A 24747-nucleotide genomic window follows, 5' to 3' on the forward strand; every position below is an offset into this window, starting at 1 on the left:
CAGTTGCTCTTCAAAAGACATTGTTAAGGTTTTCCTTGGTGGCGCAGTGGTTGTGAGTCCGCCTGCTGATGCAGGGGACACGGGTTCGTGCCCGGGTCCGGGAAGATCCCACATGCCGCGGAGCGGCTGGGCCCGTGAGCCATGGCCGCTGAGCCTTCACGTCCGGAGCCTGTGCTCCGCAACGGGAGAGGCCACAACAGTGAGAGGCCCGCGTACCGCAAAAAAAAAAAAGACATTGTTAAGAAAAAAGACAAGCAACAGATAGGTAGAAAATCTTTAACAAATGTTTGTATAAAATACTTATATCCAGAACACAGAACTTTCACTACTCAATAATAAGAAAAACACAATTTAAAAAAGAAATGTGCGAGAGATTTGAATAGACACTTTACCAAGAAAGATATATGTATGGCAAATATGGTACACGAAAAGGTGCTCAGCATAACTGGTCATTAGGGAAATGCAAATTAAAATCACAGTGAGACACCACTACACATGTACCAGAATGGCTAAAATTAACAAGAGGGGCAATACCACATCTAGATGAGGATGCAGAATAACTGGGCCTCTCATACATTGTTCCTGGGGATGCAAAGTGGTAAGGCCCTTTGGAAAGCAGTTTGGCAGTTTCTTATTACCTAAAGAATCCTTATCATATGACCTAGTAATTCCTTTCCTAGGTTTTACTTATGAAGGATAAAAACATATGGCCACACAAATACTTCTATGCTCAGAGCTGCATTATTCACAATTTCCAAAAAGTGGAATAATGCTACCAGAGCTGCATTATCCACAATTTCCAAAAAATGTATTTCAACTGGTGAATTAATATAAACAACACATGCATATAATGGAATACTACTCAGCAAGAAAAAGTCATGACACATCACATTAATAAAGGACAAAAATTATACGATCATCTCATTAGATGCAGAAAAAGAATTTGACAAAATCCAACACTCTTTTGTGATAAAAACACTCAACAAGCAAGAAACAGAAGGGACTTCTTCAACCTGATAAAGGGCATCTATGAAAAACCCACAGCTAACACCATATTTAATGGTGAAAGTCTAAAAGCTCTCCTCCTAAGATCAGGAACAAGGCACTTCCATTCAACATTGTACTGGAAGTTCTAGCCAGGGTGATTAGGCAAGAAAAATAAATAAAAGGCATCCAGATTGGAGAGGAAGAAGTAAAACCTATCTCTATTGCACAGGACATGATTTCATATACAGAAAGTTCTAAGTCCACAAAAACAGACAAACAAACAAAAGTAAGTTCAATAAGGTCATGGGATAAAAGATCAATATACAAATATCAACTACAGTTCTGTGTAGTAGCAACAGACAATCCAAAATTGAAATTAAGAAAATAATTTCATTTACAACAGCATCAAAAATAATAAAACAGGAATAAATTATTTAACAAAAGATGTTCATGAGGTGTACACTGAAAATTACAAAACATCACTGAAAAAAATTGAAGACCTAAATAAATGGAAGGACACCCTGTGTTCTGATCTGAATATCTGAAGATATAATATTATTATAGTGACAATACTCCTCAAATTGAACTACAGGTTTAACATAATACCTATCAAAATCCTAATTGACTTTTCTTTTTCCAGAAGTTGACAAGCTGACCCTAAAATCTGAATGAAAATGTAAGGACTCAGCCAACATGATCTTGAAAACAAAGAACAAAGTTGGAGGACTCACACATCCTGATTTCAAGTTATCATAAAGCAACGATAATCAAGACAGTGTGGTCCTGGTATAAAGACAGACATACAGATCAATGAAATAGAACTGAGAGTCCAGAAAATCCATGTATTTATGGTCACTTGATTTTCTGACTGACCAAGGTGCCAAGACAATTCAATGGGGAAAGGTGAAGTCTTTTAAACAAAGAGTGCTGGGACAAATGGATAGTCACATGCAAAAGGATGAGGCTGGACCTGTACCTCACACCAAATACAAAAATTAACTCAAAATGGCTCAGAAACCGAAAAGTTAAGACACAGAACTATTAAATTCTTAAGAAGAAAATGTATACAAGTTTTTGTGACCTCGGATTAGGCAACAGTTTCTTAGATATGACATTAAAAGTATAAGGAACAAAAGAAAAAGCAGGTTGGACTTCATCAAAACTAAAAATTTTTGTACATTAAAGGACATTATCACAAAAGTCAAAAGTCAGTGCACAGAATGGGAGAAAATATTTGCAAATCGTATATCTGATAAGGAATTAATATCCAGAATATATAAAGAATTCTTACAACTCAAGAATGAAAAGACAAACAACACAGAGGATCAGAACAGACATTTCTCTAAAGAAGGTGTACAAAATGGCTCATTAGCATTAGAAAAGATGCCCAACATCATTAGCTATTAGGGAAATGCAAATCAAAAGCACAATGAAATACTACTTTATACCCACTAGGATGGCTATAATCAATAGATGGACAATAACAAGTATTGTCAAGGATGTGGAGAAATTGGAAACCTCATACATTGCCAGTGGGAATGTAAAATGGTGCAGTCTCTTTGGGAAAAGTTTGGCAATTCCTCAAAAACTTAAACTTAGAGTTGGCGCATGGCCCAGCAGTTCTACTCCTAGGTAAATACCCAGGAGAACTGAAAGCATATATCCCCACAAAAACCTGTCCATGGATCTTCATAGCATTATTATTCATAACAGCCAAAAAGTGTAAACAATCCAAACATCCATCAACTGATGAAACAAAACATGGGATATCTAACAATGGAATATCATTCAGTCATAAAAAAAGAAAAGACTCATGCTACAAAATGGATGAACCTTGAAAACTTTAAGTGAGAGAATCCAGACACAAAAGGCTATATGTTGTATGATTCCATTTACATGAAATGTTTAGAATAAGCTTTCAGAAACTTCTTGCTTAACTAATTTAACTGACATGGGCAACTAGTTTCAGATTATCTGTGAGGACTGGGGTTAGAGTAGGGCAAGACAGGAACACATAGAAGACTGAAATCACGGATGTTCTGAGACCCCAGCTGCCCACTGGAACAGTATTTGACTCCTGGGGTGGAAATGTGAGTACGAAGGTTTCATGACGTGGTTCTGTTACAGATCCAGACACTTGGCCCAACTCTCAACACTATTAACTCTGGTCACAGAAATGGGCAGTGGACCAGGAGCCAGGAAAGCTTGACTTTTTCACTAACCAGCTGTGTGACCTTGGGCAAGTCACTTAATTGTTACAGTTTCCACTCTACTTACTGATGAAATGATCTCTAAACTCTAAAATTCTAAGAATTGTGGGCCACTGTACTCAGCTTGGAATTAACAAGGGGTCAATACCACATGAACCTAGCAATCTAATAACACATCCTGTATTATTCTTTCTGAATGGTAGCTAGGAATCATCTGCTCATTTTAGGAGCTCACTGTTCCCTGGGAAAGAGACTTTTGGCAAAAGCAACAGTTCAAATGACAGTCCCACTGTTTTGGAGAAAGGCAACTAACTTATTGATAACAAAGTCTATTTTTTTTTTTTGAAATTTCATAGCTGCAGACCCATAAATACAAAGTCCCTAGAAGACTCTAAAACTATGTTCTCAATTCCCTTTTATCTCCCACCCAGAGCTGAGAGAATAGCATCAACTGTGTCATATTAAACACGTCTGCATCCAACGCCGATAAAAGTGCATGACCACGGGAACAGATAAGAATTGTTTTCAATTTGTTCAGATGGGATTGGTTAAATTTAACCTAATTAGACCAAATAATCAAAGCAGGTGTTTGTAAGTTGCCAATGTTTTTCTTCTCTGTAATTGTTTGGCTATATTTCCCAGGAACTTAGGTAAAGGAAGTTATAATATGTCAAAAAAAATCATTGACCTTATATTTATTCTTGTCACACATATATTATTCATGTTCAAGGCAGTACAAATACAAGGCATCACTGAATGCTTCTCACAGATTTTTACCACTTAACCACCATCAACATCTAAGCTGGCCTTTGGGAGGGCTTATGTTACCGAACTTCCATGATATAAACACAAGCAGTAAAAAATGAGAGCCTGTCTTCTAATCTTGTACTGATCTACAAGGCACACTGACTTGGCATTCAGACTATTTAGGGATCCTGACTTCATGCTCACAAGCTGGTCACTTTTAAGGCATTTAGAAGAAAAATAATAACAATAATAAAAGTTACATTCTAGTTAAAACAAAATGTTTATTGCACTTGGCAGAATGATGAGATCCGAACTATAAATGCCAACTAACAAAGAAACCACAAAATGCGGTTACCAGCAGCCTGGTATTAGGAAGTCTTTCATGCAGTGGCTGTAGGTCCACTTTCAAAGGGAAAAAGGGCAGGTAGCTGCCCGGGAGCGTTAAGCTTTCTCTTTCTAGTAACTAGCCCTGGGTACGCTCTCATATTATTCCACACACTCCGGAGACGGGAGATAGCAGTGCAGGCAAGGAAGTCCCCATAAAAGCATGTGATTGCGAAGCTACTGGGAAGGGGGATCCCTCTTTGAGGCCTGGGGATTCTGCAGCAGGGGCAGAAGCCCAGGAAGCTGAATCAACATAGGGCTCTAAGGCATCATCCCGGAGACAAGGAGTGGTTTTCCTGACTCAGGCCTGAGTGTGCTGCGGGTCCACGCTGGAGGTGGCTGGAGAGCGCGGGCTCTGCTCTCTTACTGTACAAGTGACGTCGGGCAGTTCTCTCTGTTCCTCAGTTCCCTCACGTCTAAAATGAAGAACCACTAGTACCTTCTTCACTAATGCGTGCAAAATGCTTGGCACAGTGCTTGGCATGGAGTTAAGTGCTCCGTACACATTGGCCATAATTTTTATGATCCCTACAAGGGCGATGATACTGAAAATAATGTTTCCTAAAAATTAGAATATAATGGGCCTCCCATATACATTTCAGGGGTAGGGAAACAGCCTTTTGAGATCACTTACACGATGTGGGTAGGATGGACAAATCCTTCTCCACCTGAAACACTTTTTGGAAACTGTCATTATGTCCTTTCTTTATCTCTTTGGGAATAACTAATCCTCTTCAAGATTCATATTTTAATATGTAACACATAATTACAAAAGAAATAACGGGGTTACATAAAATTAGTAAAATGGAGACTAGGAAAGGAAAAATCCACTCATAAACCCACCAAGAGAACTTAAACTGAAAGTCAGACAGTGCAAATAGGTAAAATATTTGTTTAAACAGTTGGTAAAAGAAAATGTTCAATTCAGTAGCTGTGAAAAACACAAATTTAAGGGGTGTGGGCATAAGAGAGAAATAGAAAGTCCACCTCTCAGAAAAAAGGGAGTAAATATTTAGTCAAGTTTCAGATAGTATTTCAGTAAACAGATATTTCAATGGAAAATTTCCAACCTGAGAGCAAATACTTTAAGATGGGTTTAAAATGAGAATGAAAGCTCTCCATTTCCCTGTCCCTGCCCAGACCTGTAACCCAGCCTCTGAGTCCTTGGAGCAGTTAGGCTCTTTCTTCCTCACCCCCCCAACTCCAATCGGGGACTATAATTTTCTTTCTAGCAGGAAACTGATACATACTAATGATGACAGCTGGATTCAGAAGAGGAAAAAGAATACAGGGGACAGAGAGTCCTTGTGGGTTTAAATCACTTTAAAACTCAAAACAAAACCCCCAGATTTGGAATTTTTAAAACCTAGTTAATGGCTAAGGAAACCTCAAATGATTGGGAAGTACTAAGATAAAAGTCTGAATTACACAAAACACATCATTATCTTAAGCTGTTCTAATCATTTTCTCTGCCTTTCCCCTTCACTGGTTTTCTCATTGTTTATGCCCCCAGCCCTTCAATGTTCTAAGACATTTTAGAGGTAGAAATAGCCGTCCAAGGTCACTTACAGAATAGTGTTTGAGAGGAGACAGGCAGATCCTCCTCCGTCCAAAAAAGTTTCCCAGAAATTGACATTACTTCTTTTCTTTTAGAACAATTAATCTCCTTTAAGATTCATATTTAGATACAGTTACTGTTGAAATACATGTATATACACACACATGAATAAAACAGAATTATGTTATGTAAAATTGGTAAAATGGAAAATAAGAGGAAGAAATCCCCCTAAAATCACACCATGCTAAAACAACTATTTTCAGCATTGTACTGCCTTTAACTCTAGTCCTCCACTTTGGACTCCCCATCTCCCAAACTCTCAATGATGGTTATGACAATGCCCTGACATTCCATGAATGCATTTACAGTTTCATTCTTTTTCCGTGGCAAAGGAACCTGGCTCCATTAAGGATCCTAAGACTCCTTTAAGGATGGGGGCACAGAAAATGTCACTCTGTCTTAAAAACCACGTGACCCTACCCTCTGTCTTATATCCTCCGATAATCTCTTTTGCCTACGGGGTCAAGTTCGAGCTCCTTAGACTTTGGACCATGCCGCTCTCCTTGACTGAGTTCCCGCCTCCCAGCCTCACTTCTAGTCACACCTCCTGTCCTTGAACCCAACACTGCAATCGCACTGTCCCAGTTCTTTGAAAGCTGTGCTGACGTGAGCGTCTGTGGCTGCAGACATGCTCCCTCCTCTGTCTATAACTACCCACCTGTCCTTTGCCCATCTGGTGGATTTCTACTCATCTTCAAAACTCTGCTCAACTACCTCCTCCTCTATGAAGGCTTCCTTGTCCTCCCAAGTAGAAACGACCTTTCATTCTTTAGTGCCTCCAGTGTATCCCATACACACTTCCCTTTATAGCATCTGTAATCCCTTTTTCGACCTACTTATAAGCCCCAAACATATCATGTGTCTCTCCAGATGTAGGTGCTTAACTTGTCTGACGTTAGCATGTCATGTCTGATGAACAACAAAAAAATAATGAACGATAACCACAAGATGATCCTTTTCTGGATCAGTCAGAGGGGCAGGAGCATCCCTAATCAAGTGGATTCCAAAGTGGATTCTTGACATTCCATGCCAGGTATGCTTCAGTGTTTTCCGAGGAAAGCAGGCATTTCTTCTTTCTTGAAAATGTTGAAGAACATGAGGAGAGTTGTAAATGTGAGGGATTGACCATAACTCTGCCAGGCTGCAGGAAACTGGATTAGATGCATAGTTTCCAGCCAGTGATAATTATAACGATGATAATAATAATAATGGTAGCTAAAATTTATTGAGCACTTATTCTGTGCCATACAAAGTACATTCTTTACATAGGACTTTACACGTGTTAGTTGACAACCACTCTAAGGTATAGATCCTATTATATCCCCAGTTACAATTGAGGAGAAGTGTCTCAAAGAGGTTAAATGACTTGCCTAAGGTCACGAAAGCTAGTAAATGGCAGACCTGGGATTCAAACCTAGGGATCTAGCTTTAAAGCCTATGTAGTGTACTCCCTACTCTGAGCTCTGTGAGCTTTAGAGGTAGATAGATGTGTATTTACAAACATATACACATAATATATACATTTGATCTGAACCTGGAAAATGAATTCACGTGTGATTGAGGCATGAGTTTAAATGAGATTTGTATCTTGATGACACCTGTTACTATTCTAAAAACTGAGGAAAATTCTGCATTTCAATCAATCAGTTAATAACAAATCCATTTAACGCAGGCCTACTACTTGCTTAGTTGGGGGACACAGGACCTAACCACGATCCATTCTTTCAAGGCATTTACAAGGTAAAACTGTCAGGACAATACTTAGAAATCATACTGAAATCTACACATCCAAGTAAGTGATCACCTTGTTTGGTGATACACTTAGCTATTGCTCAAACTGCCTTTGGAAATAATTTATGAAACACACAAGAATCGATTTAACTATTTTAAGCTCACAGTTTACTTTTATCCTAAACAGTGCTATCTACCTTAACTGCCATTTTATTTGACATTTGGTTAGTTCTAAATATCTAATTCATCCTCAAAGGAGGAGAATTTGCTACCACTATTTGTGTGGATGTAGTATATGAATACATACAGTCATATAGAAGACACATACATATATATCCTGTGGTTTACGAGGGCAATTCCCAAAGGACTGGAAAAAATCAGTGCTTGTCCAATAGGAATATATGAGCCATATATGTAATTTTTGATTTTCTGATAGCCACATTTTAAAAAGAAACAGATGAAATTAACTTTAATAATACTTTTTTTTTTGCAGTATGCGGGCGTCTCACTGCTGTGGCCTCTCCTGTTGCGGAGCACAGGCTCCGGAGGCACAGGCTCAGCGGCCATGGCTCACGGGACCAGCCGCTCCGTGGCATGTGGGATCCTCCCGGACTGGGGCACGAACCTGTGTCCCCTGCATCGGCAGGCGGTCTCTCAACCACTGCGCCACCAGGGAAACCCTAATGATACTTTTAATTTAAACAAATATATCAAAAATATTATCATCCCAATGTGTAATAAATGTAAAAATTATTGAGAAATTTAACCTTTTTTTCATACTAAGTCTTCGAAATTTGGTGTGTATTTTATTCTTATAGAACACCTCAACTTCGATCAGCCACATCTCAGTTGTTCAAGAGCCGCATATGGTTAGTGACTGCCATACTGTAGAGTGCAGGATTAAATATTTAGAGCTATAGCTGTCATGTTAGAAAAAGAGTAAAAGTGCCCCACCCCTTGCATATCTTCCTCTGAAAAGTAATGACTCTAAGAGGTATAATACATTGATGCAAGTGAAATACCGTTGAGTAATAAACAACAGCTTGTGATCACATTTAATTGGGGCACAAACGCTAAATAATGCAAGAGTTTGTGGAAAGGATGATTCCAAAAGGCCGAAGTCATCTTCATGGAGGAACCTAGCTCATCAGTAAAGGACAGGCAATTGGAGAAGAAAGAAGGGTATTTTACAACATTCAAGGGTTAAACCCTTCCAGACAAGGAATAATGGTACGAATACACCAAGAAACGCTTAGTTCAGAAAAACCTAATGAGTATAGTCAACCACACAACTATGATAGGAACCCAGTGAATGGATTTGTAAGTAGTGAGCTACTCTTTCACAGACAAGGCTCTTTAGACATTAAGCAGAGAAGTATCACTAAGCTACATGAAATTTTGAACTGAAATACAAAAATGGTAGAAACCCCACATGATTTACTTGGTAACACCTGATTCATAATCTCTTTATATAAAATCTCTGGACCCCAGTTAACTCAAGTGTAAAATAAAGTGGACGCAACCCTGAGGTCCCTTATAGCTAGGGTGACCTGTGATTTATTGTGCAAACCTGGACACTTTCAAGAGTAAAAGGGGCACTATTAATAATTATGCTGGGGTAAGAGGTATAAACTAGAAGTGTTTCACAGCCATAAAACTATATGATCCTCTTCTACCAAAAGGATGCAACAGCTACCCCTATGCAGGGACTTGGAGCTGATCAAAGTCCAGGTGTGTTCTTATTACCTCTGCATGGCCACAGGGGCCTTGTGGGCTAATATGCATTGATAAGAGTGAGGCAGCTTCGCACCTCCCCCCCAAAGCATTTTAAATTGGCTTGAATTTGGGAACAGGGTTCCATATGGACAGAGCTGGACTCTGACAGCCTGAATATATTTACTGAAGACAACAAATCATTGACAGACTAAATGTAACAGAGGAAAGGCCTGGCCTGCTTGTACTCAAAATCTGACTTTGTAATTGTAGCCTCCTTTAGACAGGCCTAATCAATTAGAAGAGGCTGATTTTAACCAGTTGCAGGCTCATTACCCTGCATTCCAGTTTGTGTTGATGAAAATCAGTTTCAGTCTGTGGCCTGGAACTCATGTACAGCACTTCCTGAGGCCTCTTATATAAACACATCAAAACATTTTTTTATTTGGAGCTGCCCCTCTCCCTTTTAAGAAAACCACTTTGTGAATCATGATGAAAATAGAACAATTGCATGTGGATCTGGGGCCCATACCAGGAAATATACATGACACCAGGGAACACGTATAAAGTCAGAGCTCAAGGTAGCGAGGGGTGGATTTGAGATTGAGTCTCAAATATCCAGGCTCCAGCATCAAATGAGTCCACTAGGCTATCTCTATAAAATGGAACAGAATGAACTCTGAGTTATTGAAAATGATGACCTTTCAAAGAAAATGCATGAAATAGGAAAGAGCCAAGGTCTCAGAAATACAGAGGTATCTGAGTAGAGTCCAGACTCTTCCCTGAATGACCAAATAGAAAACAAACTTGCAACTAAACAAGGACAAGTTTCCTTGGGAAGCTTCTATGAGGAAACCGTATGATACTATGTTTAATTTTGATATGTGGTTAGTCCTGCAAAAGTAGAAGGTGGGGGAGTGCGTAGTAGAGCCGCTCAATACCCTACCTACATTTCAAAGACCTGTAATCATTCCAAAATATGATATAAATATGACTCATACCTGGCTGGTTGTCTTTTGAGGGTTTGTCAAGACAGCAAGTCAACAGGAAGAGAATATCAATATACACAGCTCTGGTCACCAAACATGGATTTTGCCTAGAAAAGTAAAGAACAGAAAATAAATTGATATTTTCTCTCTCTGAAGCCTGAGTCACAGAAAAGAGAAAATGGGTATTTTCTACGAGGCACGTCATGAGGCTCAGAGTTGTAACGAATGTAAAAATGATGGACAGTCACCAATGGTGAGAACACACGAGCAAGTCAAGGAGAAAATGAAGTCCTAGTGCATATGGTGGAGGCTGGGGCTGTGAGTGTACGAAACAGAGAAAACTCTATGCTCTGGCTCCAGAGAAAATTAACTGAAAACAGACGACAACCAATATCTGATCCCAGTTATTTGGAAACAAGGGGGTGGGGGGAATACGACACCATTTTCTGTTATCTTCCTCTGAACTGGACAAATTTAGGGCGAAAATCATTGGTTATGAATATCACTGATTTAGCATTTCGGAGGAGAATTGCACTCACATGTGATAAACCATATTTACAGACTTAAAATAACCAGCTGAAAAAACAAACACGCGAACAGCATTAACAAACGCTGCAACAGACATTCCTTTCCCGATAAATGAGATTTTTTTCTTTTTTCAGTAAATGGAGCAGCTCTTTTTTACGCTTTGAACCACACGCTGGAAAAAGTAAGTGGGCTCCAATTTAGGGGGTCTAGATAAAAAAGAATGAAGACCTTCTTTTGAGTACAGCACCGAAAGTCCCCGGCTCTGAGCCTCAGTTCATATTGACCATGAAAAGGGCCCAAACCTCCTTGGTGCACTAAGAACTCAGGGCAAGCAGTAGAAACAGTAGGGACAGATCTGGGTTTGAAAGCTGGCTTTGCCACTTAGTATCTCTGTGACCTGAATCAGATTCCTAAACGTGTACAACTGACACCCTAATCACCTCACCTCACGGTGAATCACTGTGAGCACTGATGTGGTACATTCCCTGCCCTGCTCCCCTGCCTCCGACCTACGATGAGGGAAGGGCACAAGTTCTGGTTAGTATATTTCCATCTGGCTTGATCCCTCAATCCATCCTTCTCACTCCCTGTAAATTAACAGTTTTACCATTTCCCTAAAGTTTATTCACACTCCGTCCTGAACTGCCCATATCCTAGGGATACGCATGATTTGCATGAAAAGCAAATCAGATACTTTTAAGTTAAAACTGTCTTGTTTCAAGGTCTCCCCATTGTTGACCTGCCTCACTTCTGTCCCACTGACTTGCTTCACCTACAGTATCTGCTTGCTCCCTGACATAACTACTAGTTTATGTGTATATCTCACATTTGGCCTAATTTCATACCTACGCCTGGCTATTTTAAAAAATTAGTTTTAAAAAACAGGTAACACATGCACATGGTATAAAAATAATTCAAACAGTACAAAAGGGTATGCAGTAAAAATAAAGTTCCTTTTCCATGCCCCCACCATCTACCCACATGTTCTATTCCCCTGAGGCAACCTCTATTACTACTTTCTACAGTATACCCTGCCAGACACATTCTATTCATTTACAAGCATCTATCTATAGCTACCCACTTGTTTATTTTTATATAAGTAGTGGTTTACTACATACTAAGTTCTGAGTATTACTTTTTTTCCTGCTAATATATTTTAGATATATCATTCTATTAAAAACAGAGATTTGCCTTATTTAACTCTTTTTTTTTTTTTTTTTTTTTGCGGTACGCGGGCCTGTCACTGTTGTGGCCTCTACCGTTGCGGAGCACAGGCTCCGGACACGCAGGCTCAGCGGCCATGGCTCACGGGCCCAGCCACTCTGCGGCATGTGGGATCTTCCCAGACCGGGGCACGAACCCGTGTCCCCTGCATCGGCAGGCGGACTCTCATCCACTGCGCCACCAGGGAAGCCCTTGCCTTATTTGTTAAATGGTTGTGAACTGCTCCATTTCATGGATGTACCTGTCCCCTACTGAAATAATTCAGATTGTTAAAGATACTTTGCTGAAAACAACGCTGCAATAAAGATATATGTACATGAGTTTTATGCATATGAATGAGTACTCAAAAGAGAAATCCCTAAAAGCTGAATTGCTGGATCAAGATATTTGCACATTTAAAATTTTGCTTGATTTTGATAAGATGCTCACCAAAGAGACTGTACCTATTTATACTTTCACCAACAGTGTGTAAGAATCCCACCCACCAACAACCTGACCAACACAGTAATTAAACTTTTAGACCTTTGCCAAGCTAAGTGAAAAATAGTATCTCATTGTTTTAAGTCACAATTATTTTATTATAAGTGAGGTTAACCATCCCTTCATATGCTTCTCATATGAATTTCCTTTTCTGTGAACTGTAATCAAATCTCCTGTCCATTATGTTATTGGTCTTTTCCTTATTGATTTGTAGGAGCTCTTTGTATATTAAGGAAATCTGCCCTTTGTCACATGTGTTGCAAATATGTTTTTGCAGTTTATCATCTGTCTTTTAACTTTATTTATATTTTTTTGCAATTCAAAAATGTTTAGTTTTATGCAGTCAAATATATTAATATTTTTATCTATGCCTTCTGGATTTTACGTCATGCTAACACTCTAACCCTTCTCCAAGATAAATATAGGTATACATTTTTAAATTTTCCCATATTTTCTTCTAGTACTTTACAGTTCCCTTTTTTGTTCTTGTTAACATTTTGATCTATTTGGAATTCCCCCTCCCCAAATGTTACCCCTATCTTTTGTCTCTATCCAATTTTCCCCAGGTCAGTCCATAACTTGACCTGTGAAGTTGAAAAGCCCACAGTCTATGAAAACTTCTTTAATGATATTTCCAGTTCTGGCATTTCCACTGTGTAACAGGTGGGATATCCTCCCCTCCCCGCAGAGAAATGGTCACTCAAGAAAGAAAGCAAGAAAACCTAATGCCAGGGGTTAATGAATTATCAGACATGAAGCACAGGGCTGAATAATAAATGGTCTGCAGATAGCAGGTGGAAGGCCTCCTGAGCATCCAGCTTTGAGCTAGGTGCTGGGAAGAGATGCACATGAAATGATTTCTGACCTCGGAGAGTTTTGTCTCATTATAGAGACAGAAACAAAGACAAACTTCAGGACAGGATGTAAGGAGTTAAGGGAAAGAACATATTAGGGTGGACTGGAGACATGGAAATGGGTTTATGAAGATGTAATTCCAACCGGACTGTGAACGATGGGAAGAATTTAGATAGACAAAGTTGACAAGGAAGGGGATTTTGAGAGGGGGCAATAGATGTAGGAAGAAATGAGTTTGGCTTGTCCAGGGACCTGGAGAGACCAGTCTGGGAAGACAGAGAATGTATTGAGAAGGTGGAAACAAGAGTGAGGCAAGCCAGGCTTTCAGGAGATGGGATACTCCGTGCTAACTGGTACTCCTCGGTGTGCTCCTTGCTCCATTTGGCCTCATAGAGTCATAGCTTCTCACCCTAGATGTTTTTCTGCTGGTGAAGCCATACGGAACCATCAAGGGAAGTTTCTGGGAAACTGGTTTGACTTTCAAGTCTGGAGGAACTCAGGGGCCTCCCCTCCTACCCCTGACCCTACAGGGTTTCAAGCCTACTTTCCATGAGATTTTTAGCTAGGTTAATATATATTTTTTTAATTTCTAAATGAATAGGGAGGAAAGGCTGGCAATCTTTAAAGCCCCCTGCCAGGCTGAAGTGTTCTGCATCTTCTTTTTTTTTTTTTTTTTTTGTGGTACGCGGGCTGCTCACTGTTGTGGCCTCTCCCGTTGCGGAGCACAGGCTCCGGACGCGCAGGGTCAGCGGCCATGGCTAATGGGCCCAGCCGCTTCGCGGCATGTGGGATCTTCCCGGACCGGGGCACGAACCTGTGTCCCCTGCACCGGCAGGCGGACTCTCAACCACTGCGCCACCAGGGAAGCCCTGCATCTTCTCTTGACCTGGCACAGGCTGCCGACCTTGCAGGCCTCCTGGAACACCGCAGGGACCACTCTGACTGCTCCCATAACTGTGAGGCTCTAGGCCAAGTCTAACATAGTCTAACGAGATCATGGGAGGCTCCCTCAAAGGCTGCTGCTCTTGATTCCAGGAAACAGAGAGGATTTGGGGCTACAAAGGAGTCCCATCCATGGCTTCTCCTTTGAGACTGACTCGGAGAGAAATTGTGGCCTGGAGTCCACTGTTTGAGGCTCCACCCTCGAGGACAGCCACAGCCTCAGCCTCAGAACATCACCGTCTGGAATCAGAGTTGGGCTTCACTCTGAACTGGCTTCTAAGTCAGGAAAATAATTTTTTTTTCTCTCCCTATTACTTGATGTTTGTTCTGACTTGGAAATGGTACGCTGTGAGTTCAGGGTGAGCCAGAGGTTTGTTCTCTGTCTGTCAAGCCACTTTGATGATGGGAATAAAATCCTGGGAAAGAGCAAGCCAGCTGGACAGGAAACCAAGCCACAGGGTTTTGGTGGGTTTGGGGATTTTTTTCTTCCCCCAAATGGAAAAATCCTGGCATGGGCCATGGTATAATAAAGATTTAGAGTGTTCGAAAAAAGTCAGGAGTGGTCAGGGTCTAACAGATGGGCTGAAAAACAGCATAATAGTGGTTTTAGAAGGAGTAGCAGGAATCAGGTACTACGAGGACTAAGTTTACATATATAAAATGAAATGAAGGGCTTGTTAAAATTCTTTCTTCCACTGTTTTTATCATTTGTCCCTTGACAAACACCCACCTGAGAACCTGATCTCTGAACTTCATTAAACCTCCTGCCCTCTCTCCTGGAAGTTGGGAGAGGCAGAAGGCAGGGCCGAGACAGGAAGGCTTCCCAGACTCATCCACAATGGCCCTAGTGTCTAGAGGACAGCAGGAGCTCTTGGGAAGTCTGTGATAAATTATTCACTTCTCCTTTCCCTTCCGGAATTCCAGTGGCTGCAGAGCTTTTTAACTGCAGCCCATTCATTCAGAAAACATTTACTAAGAGGAAACTGAGAGCCAGGAATAGTGCCAGGGTATGGAAATATGAAGATGAAATGCTTCAGCGACACAGTCACTGCCCTCAAGGAACTTAGAGTCCTGAATAGTGTTTTTCAAACTGTAGGTTATGACCCATTTTGTTAGTTATGAAATAAACTAGTAGGTGGTGACCAGCATAAGAGAAAGAAAGGAAGGAAGAAGAAGAGGGGGATGGAGGAGGAAGGAGAGAGCTAGCTAGGGAAAGGAAGGAGGGAGAGATGAAGAAAATATAATCCAGTACAATAAAGCAGTCAGGGTAAGCATCATTCCCTTAAATTGTTTGTTATACACAGGATTTCTATAAAATCCTTGCCCAGAAAGAATTTTTAATAAATTATCTTTGATATGGTATAATTTATAAAATGTAATAATTTTAAGTAAAAATATTGATTGATTTAGTCTAACTCCTTTCTTTTTCTTTTCCAGGTTATAAGTCACCCTCTATTATACTGAATGGTATCAGTGGGGTATGCTTGATATCCAAAATGATGGTGGATATGTCGAATGCTAACATTCCCAAAATTGAATACTCGAATAAATCTTGAGTAAATTCTCTGTCTGTTGCATTTTTTTTTTTTGCAGACTGTTCATATGTTACATAGACAGTAAAATATCAAACTATACAAGATTTCATAGGTGTGTGTATATATGTATATATATGTGTATATATACACACATATACACACACACACAGAGTACAAAGTCATCTGCAAAATGTATTTCTTGTTGTGAGTGGCTGTCAGAAAACCTTGAAAGCCACTAGTTTAGTGACAGAAACACACAACCAATCATATGGTATGATGGGTGGGTGCCCAAAGGAAGGGTTGACAGAGTGAAATTTAAGGATGGGGAAGGGGGAAATGCCTAGGTGAGTCCAGAAGTGCCTTGGCAAAGCTGGAGGATGAGGGGGAGTCTGGGAGACAGACCGTGGACAGAATGACCCCAGCAGAGGAAGCACCATGTCCAAAGATGACAGCATGTGACATGTTTGAAGAATAACAAGAAGTGCAAAGAGGATGTGGAAGGGGAGGGACAGCAGGAAACGACAGTGGATGGGTGACATGCCCCAAATGGGAGTGCTGAGGAGTGACCTTTAAGAGCTCCAAAAGCTCCAAAGGGTTGAAGCGCTAGTGGCACCCCATCGATCCAAGTCATGCTGGAAGGCTGGGATCCCTGCTCATTAGCATGAAGCCTTGGTGGGTTCCCTGGAAGAAACAGTTCACTTTGGACATACAAAACTCTTCCAGAAGAATTCACTGCCATACTCAGTGGGCTGAAAACAGCTGTTCTGGCTTTAGGCCACTAGCGTTTGTTAAGGTCTCTAAGTCCGGAGACCATATCTGGACTTCAACAGAGTCAGGGTCTAAGGTCACTCCAGTCTCCAGGGAATTACTCCCACAGAATCCTGATTAGACTCATGGCTTAACTTTATGAATCTAGAAACCTTTACTAAGCACCATGGGGGACATCCTACTTGGAACAGAAATGGAGGGAGGGGATAAGGTTCTGGCCTTGAAGAGCTTATGGCTGCGCGTGTGTGCGCGTGTGCGTGGGGGGGTATGTGGAGAAAAACAAAACACACAAAAAACAGTTTTAGAGAATGTCATGGAGGAGGGGTCTGGAGACATGGAAGGATTTGGCTAGTGAATGGAAAGAAGGAATTCCAGGCAGGAGAGTTCACTGGAGCAAAGATACAAAGGTGGGAACATGCTTGCCACATGCCGGGAAGAATGAAGACCAGAAGATGAAATAGGTGCAGCTGGCCAGCTTGATGGCTTAGAATGGCTCTGGGTCACAGCCCATTGTGGGCTCTTCCTCTAATCTGGGCTCCTACGTGGGCTCACTCCTACACAGGTCACTTCTGGTCTCCACCGCAATGAGTACAAAGCACGAGCAGCCTCTCACTGTGGAGCCAGCAGTGGAGTTAATGAAGCAATATCCCGGGGACCACCACCGGGCCTGAAATAGGCTGGAAAGAAGACAACCCGAAAAAAGAGAGGGAAAGTAGGTGAGAAGGCAGGTGAGAAGCCGGGCCGGGGGTTGGGGGAGAAGAGAAGGTAAAGAGAGCAGAAAAGTAGTAGAAGAGGGAGGAGGGAAATAGTCTATAACGTGTTCCCACGCCCTGCCACGGCCCCCCACTGGACACATGTCTAGCCACGCCGCGTCCTGTATTTAAAACTCTCTTCAAAGCCTGTCCTCTAGGAAACCTTCCCTGACTAACCATTAGAGAACAGCCTCTGGGGACAGTCTGAATGGCTGACCTGACGGGCTATTTTTTTGACCTTCCTCTGGTCTCCCAGAGATCCCGCTGGCCATCTTTGTAGTCCTCGGCAGTTTGAGACTCTGCGACAGGGCAGCCGTCTGCAGACCAGACGCCGCTTCTCCCTACATTTGGTTTTAAAAGGAAGAGCTGCTGTGGTTAGGAGGCAGGAGGTACTTCTCTGAGGCAGGCTACATTAAGTCATATAAATGTGGAAGTGTAAATTAAATAAAAAGAACCCCTCTCTCCCTTCTGACTTCCATTTTCACCACAGCCCCCAGCCAAGCAAACATCATACGGCATTCCTGGAGAAACAATAAGGGATTTGTTTAAACCAAGATGCCAAACGGTCATGAATTGCAGAATATATATTTTTAAACAAGTTATTTTCCCCCGCTGTAACATCCAGAATTCAGATCTGCATGAGGGGCAGCTGGCAGCAGCACGCAGGCCCCGACTGGCTACCCGGGACTGCTCGTTTACCTTGCCCTCCCCTGGGGGAGGGGAGGCGGGTGACGGCAGAGCTGCTTTTTTATGGTTATGTTCCAACTTCCATCCAGCCATTCTTGGTCTGGAGTTTTGCAAGTGTTTATACTCACACCCACATGTATATGCTGCCCCAGAGCCCTCCTACTTGGATTTTCCTTTTAAAGTGAAGCCATCTTCGTGCCCTGCTCTGGTGGTTGGCCAATTCGTAAGGAATTCTCACCAAGTCGTCATGCACAGAGCAAGAGACCATGAGCTGTCAGTCTGTCCAGAAAGGGACCAAATGTCTGGCCATGTGCTACAGAGCACATGGGGCCGCCCCTGGAAAGGCTGATTTTGTCGCTGGGGGACGGAATCTGAAAACAGGGGGCCATAATCACTTTACCAAGGTTCTGGGTCGGCACTCCGCAAAGGCCCAGGCAGTCTGCACAAGGCCCTGGGGCACTTCTTAGGTCAAGGTCGAAGCCACAGCCGCCTCTGCTTCCCTGGGAGTGCCGCTGCTCATGAGGAACCCCACAAGCTCAACGCCAAGGCTTTGCCTTTCCCTCCATGAAAGCTCACCTGCCTTTTCAGAGGACTCCCAGGGAGCCTCCCACACCCCCAGAGGCCCTCATATTTTTCCATCTTTCTATTAGGCATCTTTTTCTCATTAATGTACTAACACTCAAGTTATGTGTACAGAATGAGGAAAAAGGGACCTTGTGTGGGGCTTGGGATTTGTTCAAAGCCTGAAGAAACCGTTTTAGAGGGTGTATGTTTTTTATTCCTTTTATGAGAGATGCATGTTTCCCCCCTTCTGTGACTTGTTTAAAAGTAAAGTTTAATATGCTGCCAGAGGAATTGCTGGTTAATAACTTAATAAGCAATGTGCTAGGAATTATGGGAGAAAAGTATTATCCAAGAAAACTTTTATTGTACAGTTTGGGGCTTGGAGGATATATAGCTTCGGTTATTATATAAAATGCTAACAGAAGTCCCCTTTCTTTTCAGCCTTACTTTCTCCCTAGAATTATTAAAAAAGGATCTATTGAGTGAGGTGAATGAACACTTCTAGAAGCTGTGTGAGAAGTCTGCATGTAGATCACAGGTGGGAATTTCTAACAGTACAGTCAGAACTCTGTAAATGTGAACCTGGCAAAGCACACACTTGGAAATTAGCCTTGGCAATAATAATAATATCAACGGCATTTTATTAAAAGTTTTATCTTCGGGCTTCCCTGGTGGCGCAGTGGTTGAGAGTCCGCCTGCCGATGCAGGGGACACGGGTTCGTGCCCCGGTCCAGGAGGATCCCACATGCCGCAGAGCGGCTGGGCCCGTGAGCCGTGGCCGCTGAGCCTGCGTGTCCGGAGCCTGTGCTCCGCAACGGGAGAGGCCACAACAGTGAGAGGCGCGCGTACGGCAAAAAAAGAAAAAAAAAAAAGTTTTATCTTTGAAAAATATTTTATCTTTAAAAGATTCTTAAGAGAGAAGAAAAGTAGGCGTTATTATTCTCATTTTTATAAATCAACAAGGTAGCTCATATAGCTCAAGTGACCTATCCAAGATCGGGGCAAAAACCAAGAATAGAACCAAGGTTTTCTAGACAAATTGTATCCATGTGTCCCAAACACAATCAGATGAAAAGTGAGACCCTGTGCCAAACAATTAGGGTATCTCGGTTTGCAGCCACGCACTCTGGTGCTGTGTCCTGGTCAGCAGTGTGGTGAAGAGCAAGGCTCTGAGCACAGCTGCTTCAACATGGCTGATGATGCAGACAAAGACTTAGCTATCTGACAATAAATATTCCCTATATTTGCTTAGCTCTTCTGTACCTGCATACCCATTACTCGCCGTGTCCTTCCCCACCCTCACCTATTGCACATTTTGGAGCTTCCAACTTTACAGACAAAAACTGAAGCCCAAAGAAGTTCGAGGCCACACATCACTGGTTAGTAGTTGAGCAGGTGCCAGAACCCAGACCTACTACCCGCGAGTGCACCCTGCCTCCCTCAACCTCAGGGAGGTGCATTCACAGCTAGAGGCTTTTCCACTCACCCAGTGCCTCTCCAAGTGACCCTCCCTGTGGTCACCCAGGAACACAGGGCCTTTGGGCTGGTGAGGGTCCCTTCCGGCTCAAGGGGGAATAAGCTCCCGAACGTGCGTGGGAAGCTATTTCCAGAGGCCCGCAGGACAGTCCAGTCGCTGAGGAAGCCTGGGCATCACTGGCAGCTGAGGGGAAGGACGACAATGAGGCTTCGGAGGGTCTCTCTCAAGTCCGCTCCCTTGGGCCATTCACGTGAGACCTGCCCACGTGTCCCACAAGTCTTCCTAGGGTCAGCCCGAAGCTGGCCACAAAGGACAAACGCACCAAGGCTAAGTCAGCTCAGTATGAGGACAGAGAAGCAGGAAGTCAAGTGAGGCCTCAACAAGTGCTCCCGCCAGGTCTGTGTGCTGCCTGAAAGCCTGCCCCCAAGTTACTGACTTGAGTTAAAGGCACTGCCTCCAGAAGATCACTACTGAAAAACAGTTGTACTACCCAGAAGAATTAACTTATTTACACATTAGCACTTGGTAACATGTGAGCATGATTTGTTGGTCATACCAAGTGGCAGTCAGCCAGCTGAGAATGGATTTCTGAGGAAAGGGGAATCAGAATAGCAAAGTTTTGATGGCAGTAAGGTCTAGTGCATGGTGCCCTATCCAAGGAGGGCAGCTCAAGGGCCTGGGGTTGTGGTATTTTCTGTGAGGATGATCAGGCTGCAGCAGAGGAAGCGAGAGAATCAAGGGGCAGGAAACAAATTTGCTATTTCTTGAGTACATCCCTAATTTGGGCTATCTTCGGAGCCAGACACATCTGTCAAGTAGGAAGAAGTCACTTGCCCCCTTGTGTCTATTTTCCTGTCTACAGATAGTGGTTTGGATTAGATCCCTGTTTTGAAATAGGGAGTCAGGGTGCTCTCTGGAGTCCCTTTTGGGGCTCCCAATGGCTGAGAAGCTATGTGGGTGGGCCTCCAGGCCCCCATCTCAACTTGCAACGTATCTGCCATCTCTATTATCTTGAACATCTTGAACTTCCACTTAAGCTTCTGTTTGAAGAAAGGATTCCACTGGATTAGATGGTCTCTAAATTCCCTTTCCTGCTATAAACGTGTGGTTCTACGGTCTTCTTAGCAATGCTGAACAGACAATAGCCATGGAGTCTAAAATGCATACAAGCAGCATCTCTATTCCCAACACTAGCTGCCCAGGCAGGCCACAGGGGCCTCCGAGTGCCAGACAGAGCTGGTGGATTGCTACTAGGGAGCTTTTGTTAACCTCCCCGAGGGGCTGGAGATTTTGTCGATCACTGAGAGAGGCTGGAAAGATTTAACACACCCCTCAGTGTATCTCATGAGCATGGAGACAGCAGCCTATTTACCAGTGTAAGCCTGAGCTTACTGACTTCCTCTTAACTCTTGGATCAGATCCAAATTCCTCTGGCTGACATTTAAGGCCTGCCACAACTGGTCTCTTATCAAATCTTGCACTGCTCTCCAAACACACCGCGTCTTCTCCAGCTCTAATCCCCCACTGGCCCACATGCAAATGCCTTCTCCAACAGTGTGCCACTGTACGTACTGTCCACCATCTTGATATGCTCTTTTCTCACCACTTTTGGCGTTTCCAAATCACACCCATGCTCTAAGACCCTGCTCAAATACCTAACTCCCCTAGAAAGCCTTCCCTGGCTATCCCGGTCCACATTCTTTTTTGAATTCGTATATTTATTATATGTACTACAGAGTCAGAATTCTACATGAATGTCATTGTTGGTTGTTTCACATGGATAAGCTCTTTTCAACTAGACTGGATCATAGCTAAACTTCGACAATAATAGAGACTTAATTATATATGCCTAGGTGGTCCCCATGACGCTGAGCACTGTACTAGGATTCCTTCCTTTGCGCTTGGGCAATGAGACCTTCACAGCTTACTTAGCAACACAGGCTCTATACCGCTATAACGTCACTTATTCTCCAATCTGTGAGAATTAACCGTATCTAACAATTAAATCTCACCTAGTCTTTAAAGACTTCTCCCTTCTCCAAGACATCCTTGACATTCCAACCCCCACTAGCTGGCTCCTGTGATACAGTCTGACCTCATTCCAGCACTTACTAAATTCTTACTTCTTTACGGTTACTTAAATCCACACCTGTCTTATTCACTCGGTTTTTGAAATAGGGACAATATCATTCATCTCTATATTCCCCACTGTGCCTATGACACTGCTTTGTACCGTCTGTGAATCTGAATTGGCTTGGATTCATTGCGAATGGCTCAGTGAAGGTAACCAACGTGTTGATTTACCCAAAAGATGAAGCATGTCACATGCTAAGAAAAAAAAATAATAACCCACTATATCAGAGTTTTACATAATACTGTGAAAATGTGTTGAGGCCATTTAAAGCCTGCATCCCTTGCAAGCCGGGCAATGACAACACTGCCCAAATCTTCCAACAACAATACCCCAGGAAGCCAACAGCTACAAGTGGAGCAAGACAGATATTTCTGAGCCCTTTATCAAACTAATTACTACCTCTAGGTTAGGTCTGCAGATTTCTATATTTAAAAGTAGAAAGCTGGGGGCTGAATTCTTGATGTGCGCTTGCATAAACAAACCATCTTTATTTCTCACCGCAATATGAAGAAGCTTTGATCTTGGGCAACTTATTCAAAGGCACAGTTTAATATACTGATCATTTCTGACTGCTTTTACCTGACTAGTTTCCATAAGCTTGGTCTGTCAACAAGAAGTATATCCTATATTCTCAAGCTTCACTTCTTAAACAGCTTATTCTTTTAAGACGTAACATATTTTTTAACGGAATAGCCAATGAAGAAAATGTTTTGCACCTTGTCCATTGTTTTGGGTTGAAATGTGCTAACTTAATGTCTCTCTCTGTTTTTAAAAATACAAACAGGATCTCATCCCCGAGATATCATGACCTTGAACATTCCTGAGAAGTCTGAAAGGGAAGTGAACAAATGTCAACAAGCTTGGGTCTAAAATACACCAACTTCATTTCTCTCACCATTCAAATATGTGTGAGGCTCAAAGAGACTTTGAATAGGCTGAGCTGGGGGATTAAAGAGGGGTCCTGATGAGAATCTCCCTCCCCAATAAAATCTGGGGGTTGAAAGAAAAGCAATGAAAAAGGGGGCAGGGGAGTACTGGGGAAACTTTTATTTTGAAAAAAAGAAAAAGAGCGTAGAAGAAACAAAACCAAAGCAAACCCAACCCCCAGCAATGCCTGGAAACTTGCTATGTAAGTAACCATCCCTGTTAAGGCTTGCTTCCCTTAAAGTTTTGGCAGGGACCACAAATGATAGCCTTAAAGTGCCACATGATCATCTGAATATTTTAACAACCCATCCCGACTGGATTCATTTCAGCAGCATGGGAATGAAACGCAACCTGCAGCTGTGGCAAAGGGCTGGGGCCCCTCGGAGCAGTTGTGAAAGAAGGACCTCTTGCCTGGGGAGAGGACTGGTCTAGAAGGCACGAGGGATTTGGGAAGGGCTAAGGGACAGTGGGAAAATGGAATCAGACCTAAGTCCCAGGACTCCTGCCTGGGAAGTGGAGTCTCTCGTGTGAGTAAATCTGGTGGTTAGAAAATAACTGCTGTCTTCAGCTGTAAAGCAAAACAGAACCCTAAACCAGGACTTCTGCAGCTAGCCACAGAACCCGCTGTGGCAGAACTGGGATTGCCACACAAAAGCCAGCCCTAGCTTTGTTTCTATAAGCATATTTTCCTTATGTATTTAAATCCCAGGCCTTCCAGGTTCACACCACCTCAGCTTAGTGGGGGGACCAGTAAGAAGCAGAGAAAATGGGGAGAGCACATGAGAGTATGGCTAACGGGATGGACAGGGAAGGCAGTACTAGGGAGATGCAGAAGCACACGGAGGAGTGACAAGGGGGTGCCAGGAGCACTGATGGGGAAGCTGTATAGGAAGTGCATGGATCATACAACTAACACTTTTTGCAAATAAGAATTAACTTGGGGTAACAAATCATTAGATCCAGCACAAAGAGGAGGTCTTCAACAAACATAAGCTCCCTCCATCATCTCTTCCCTCCATCAGCACTGTTTTAGTCAAAAATTTATTTCCCAAGGTTGATTTCCTAGTAAGCTTGGGACCTGTTCTTGTATTCTTGAGAGGCTGTTTTTCTCACCAGAATATCAGACTGTTATTTTTCAAAATGATAAATATTCACTGCATGCCAACAAAGCCTGGGTCCTACCCCAGGCACTGAGTCCACTGGGATGGCTGCCCGGACAAGGGAGTGTGGACTTCCCGTAGAGAGCACTGGGGCCATGCGGTCCCCCTCGGTGCAGGTCATCCCAGGTGGACGGAGGAAGGATTCTGGGCTGACGCCTTCAGGAGCCTCACCCTCTCCCACGGCTCCAAGCTCCAGACACAAGCCCTGAGAATGAGGGTGTGAAAGTGGGAGTATTTCAACGGGCGGGGTGGAGCTGGGTGCTCACAGGGGCCGACTCTCTGACCCTTGGCCCTCAAATACTGTCTCAGAACCAGCAGCCTCGGAATCACCTGGA

General features: G+C 42.7%; 1 protein-coding gene across 4 annotated transcripts in view; it reads right to left on the reverse strand.

The window, feature by feature from the left end:
- THADA (THADA armadillo repeat containing) overlaps positions 1–24747 on the reverse strand; it is a 314598-nt gene that overhangs the window by 67030 nt on the left and 222821 nt on the right. For all 4 annotated transcript variants that reach the window (XM_032652726.1, XM_032652725.1, XM_032652728.1 and 1 more), the window contains one exon: positions 10392–10486. In XM_032652726.1, the coding sequence (XP_032508617.1) occupies positions 10392–10486 (95 nt within the window). The remainder of the gene's footprint in view (positions 1–10391; positions 10487–24747) is intronic.

The sequence above is a fragment of the Phocoena sinus genome, chromosome 13, assembly GCF_008692025.1.
Source record: "Phocoena sinus isolate mPhoSin1 chromosome 13, mPhoSin1.pri, whole genome shotgun sequence".
Classification (NCBI taxonomy): domain Eukaryota; kingdom Metazoa; phylum Chordata; class Mammalia; order Artiodactyla; family Phocoenidae; genus Phocoena; species Phocoena sinus.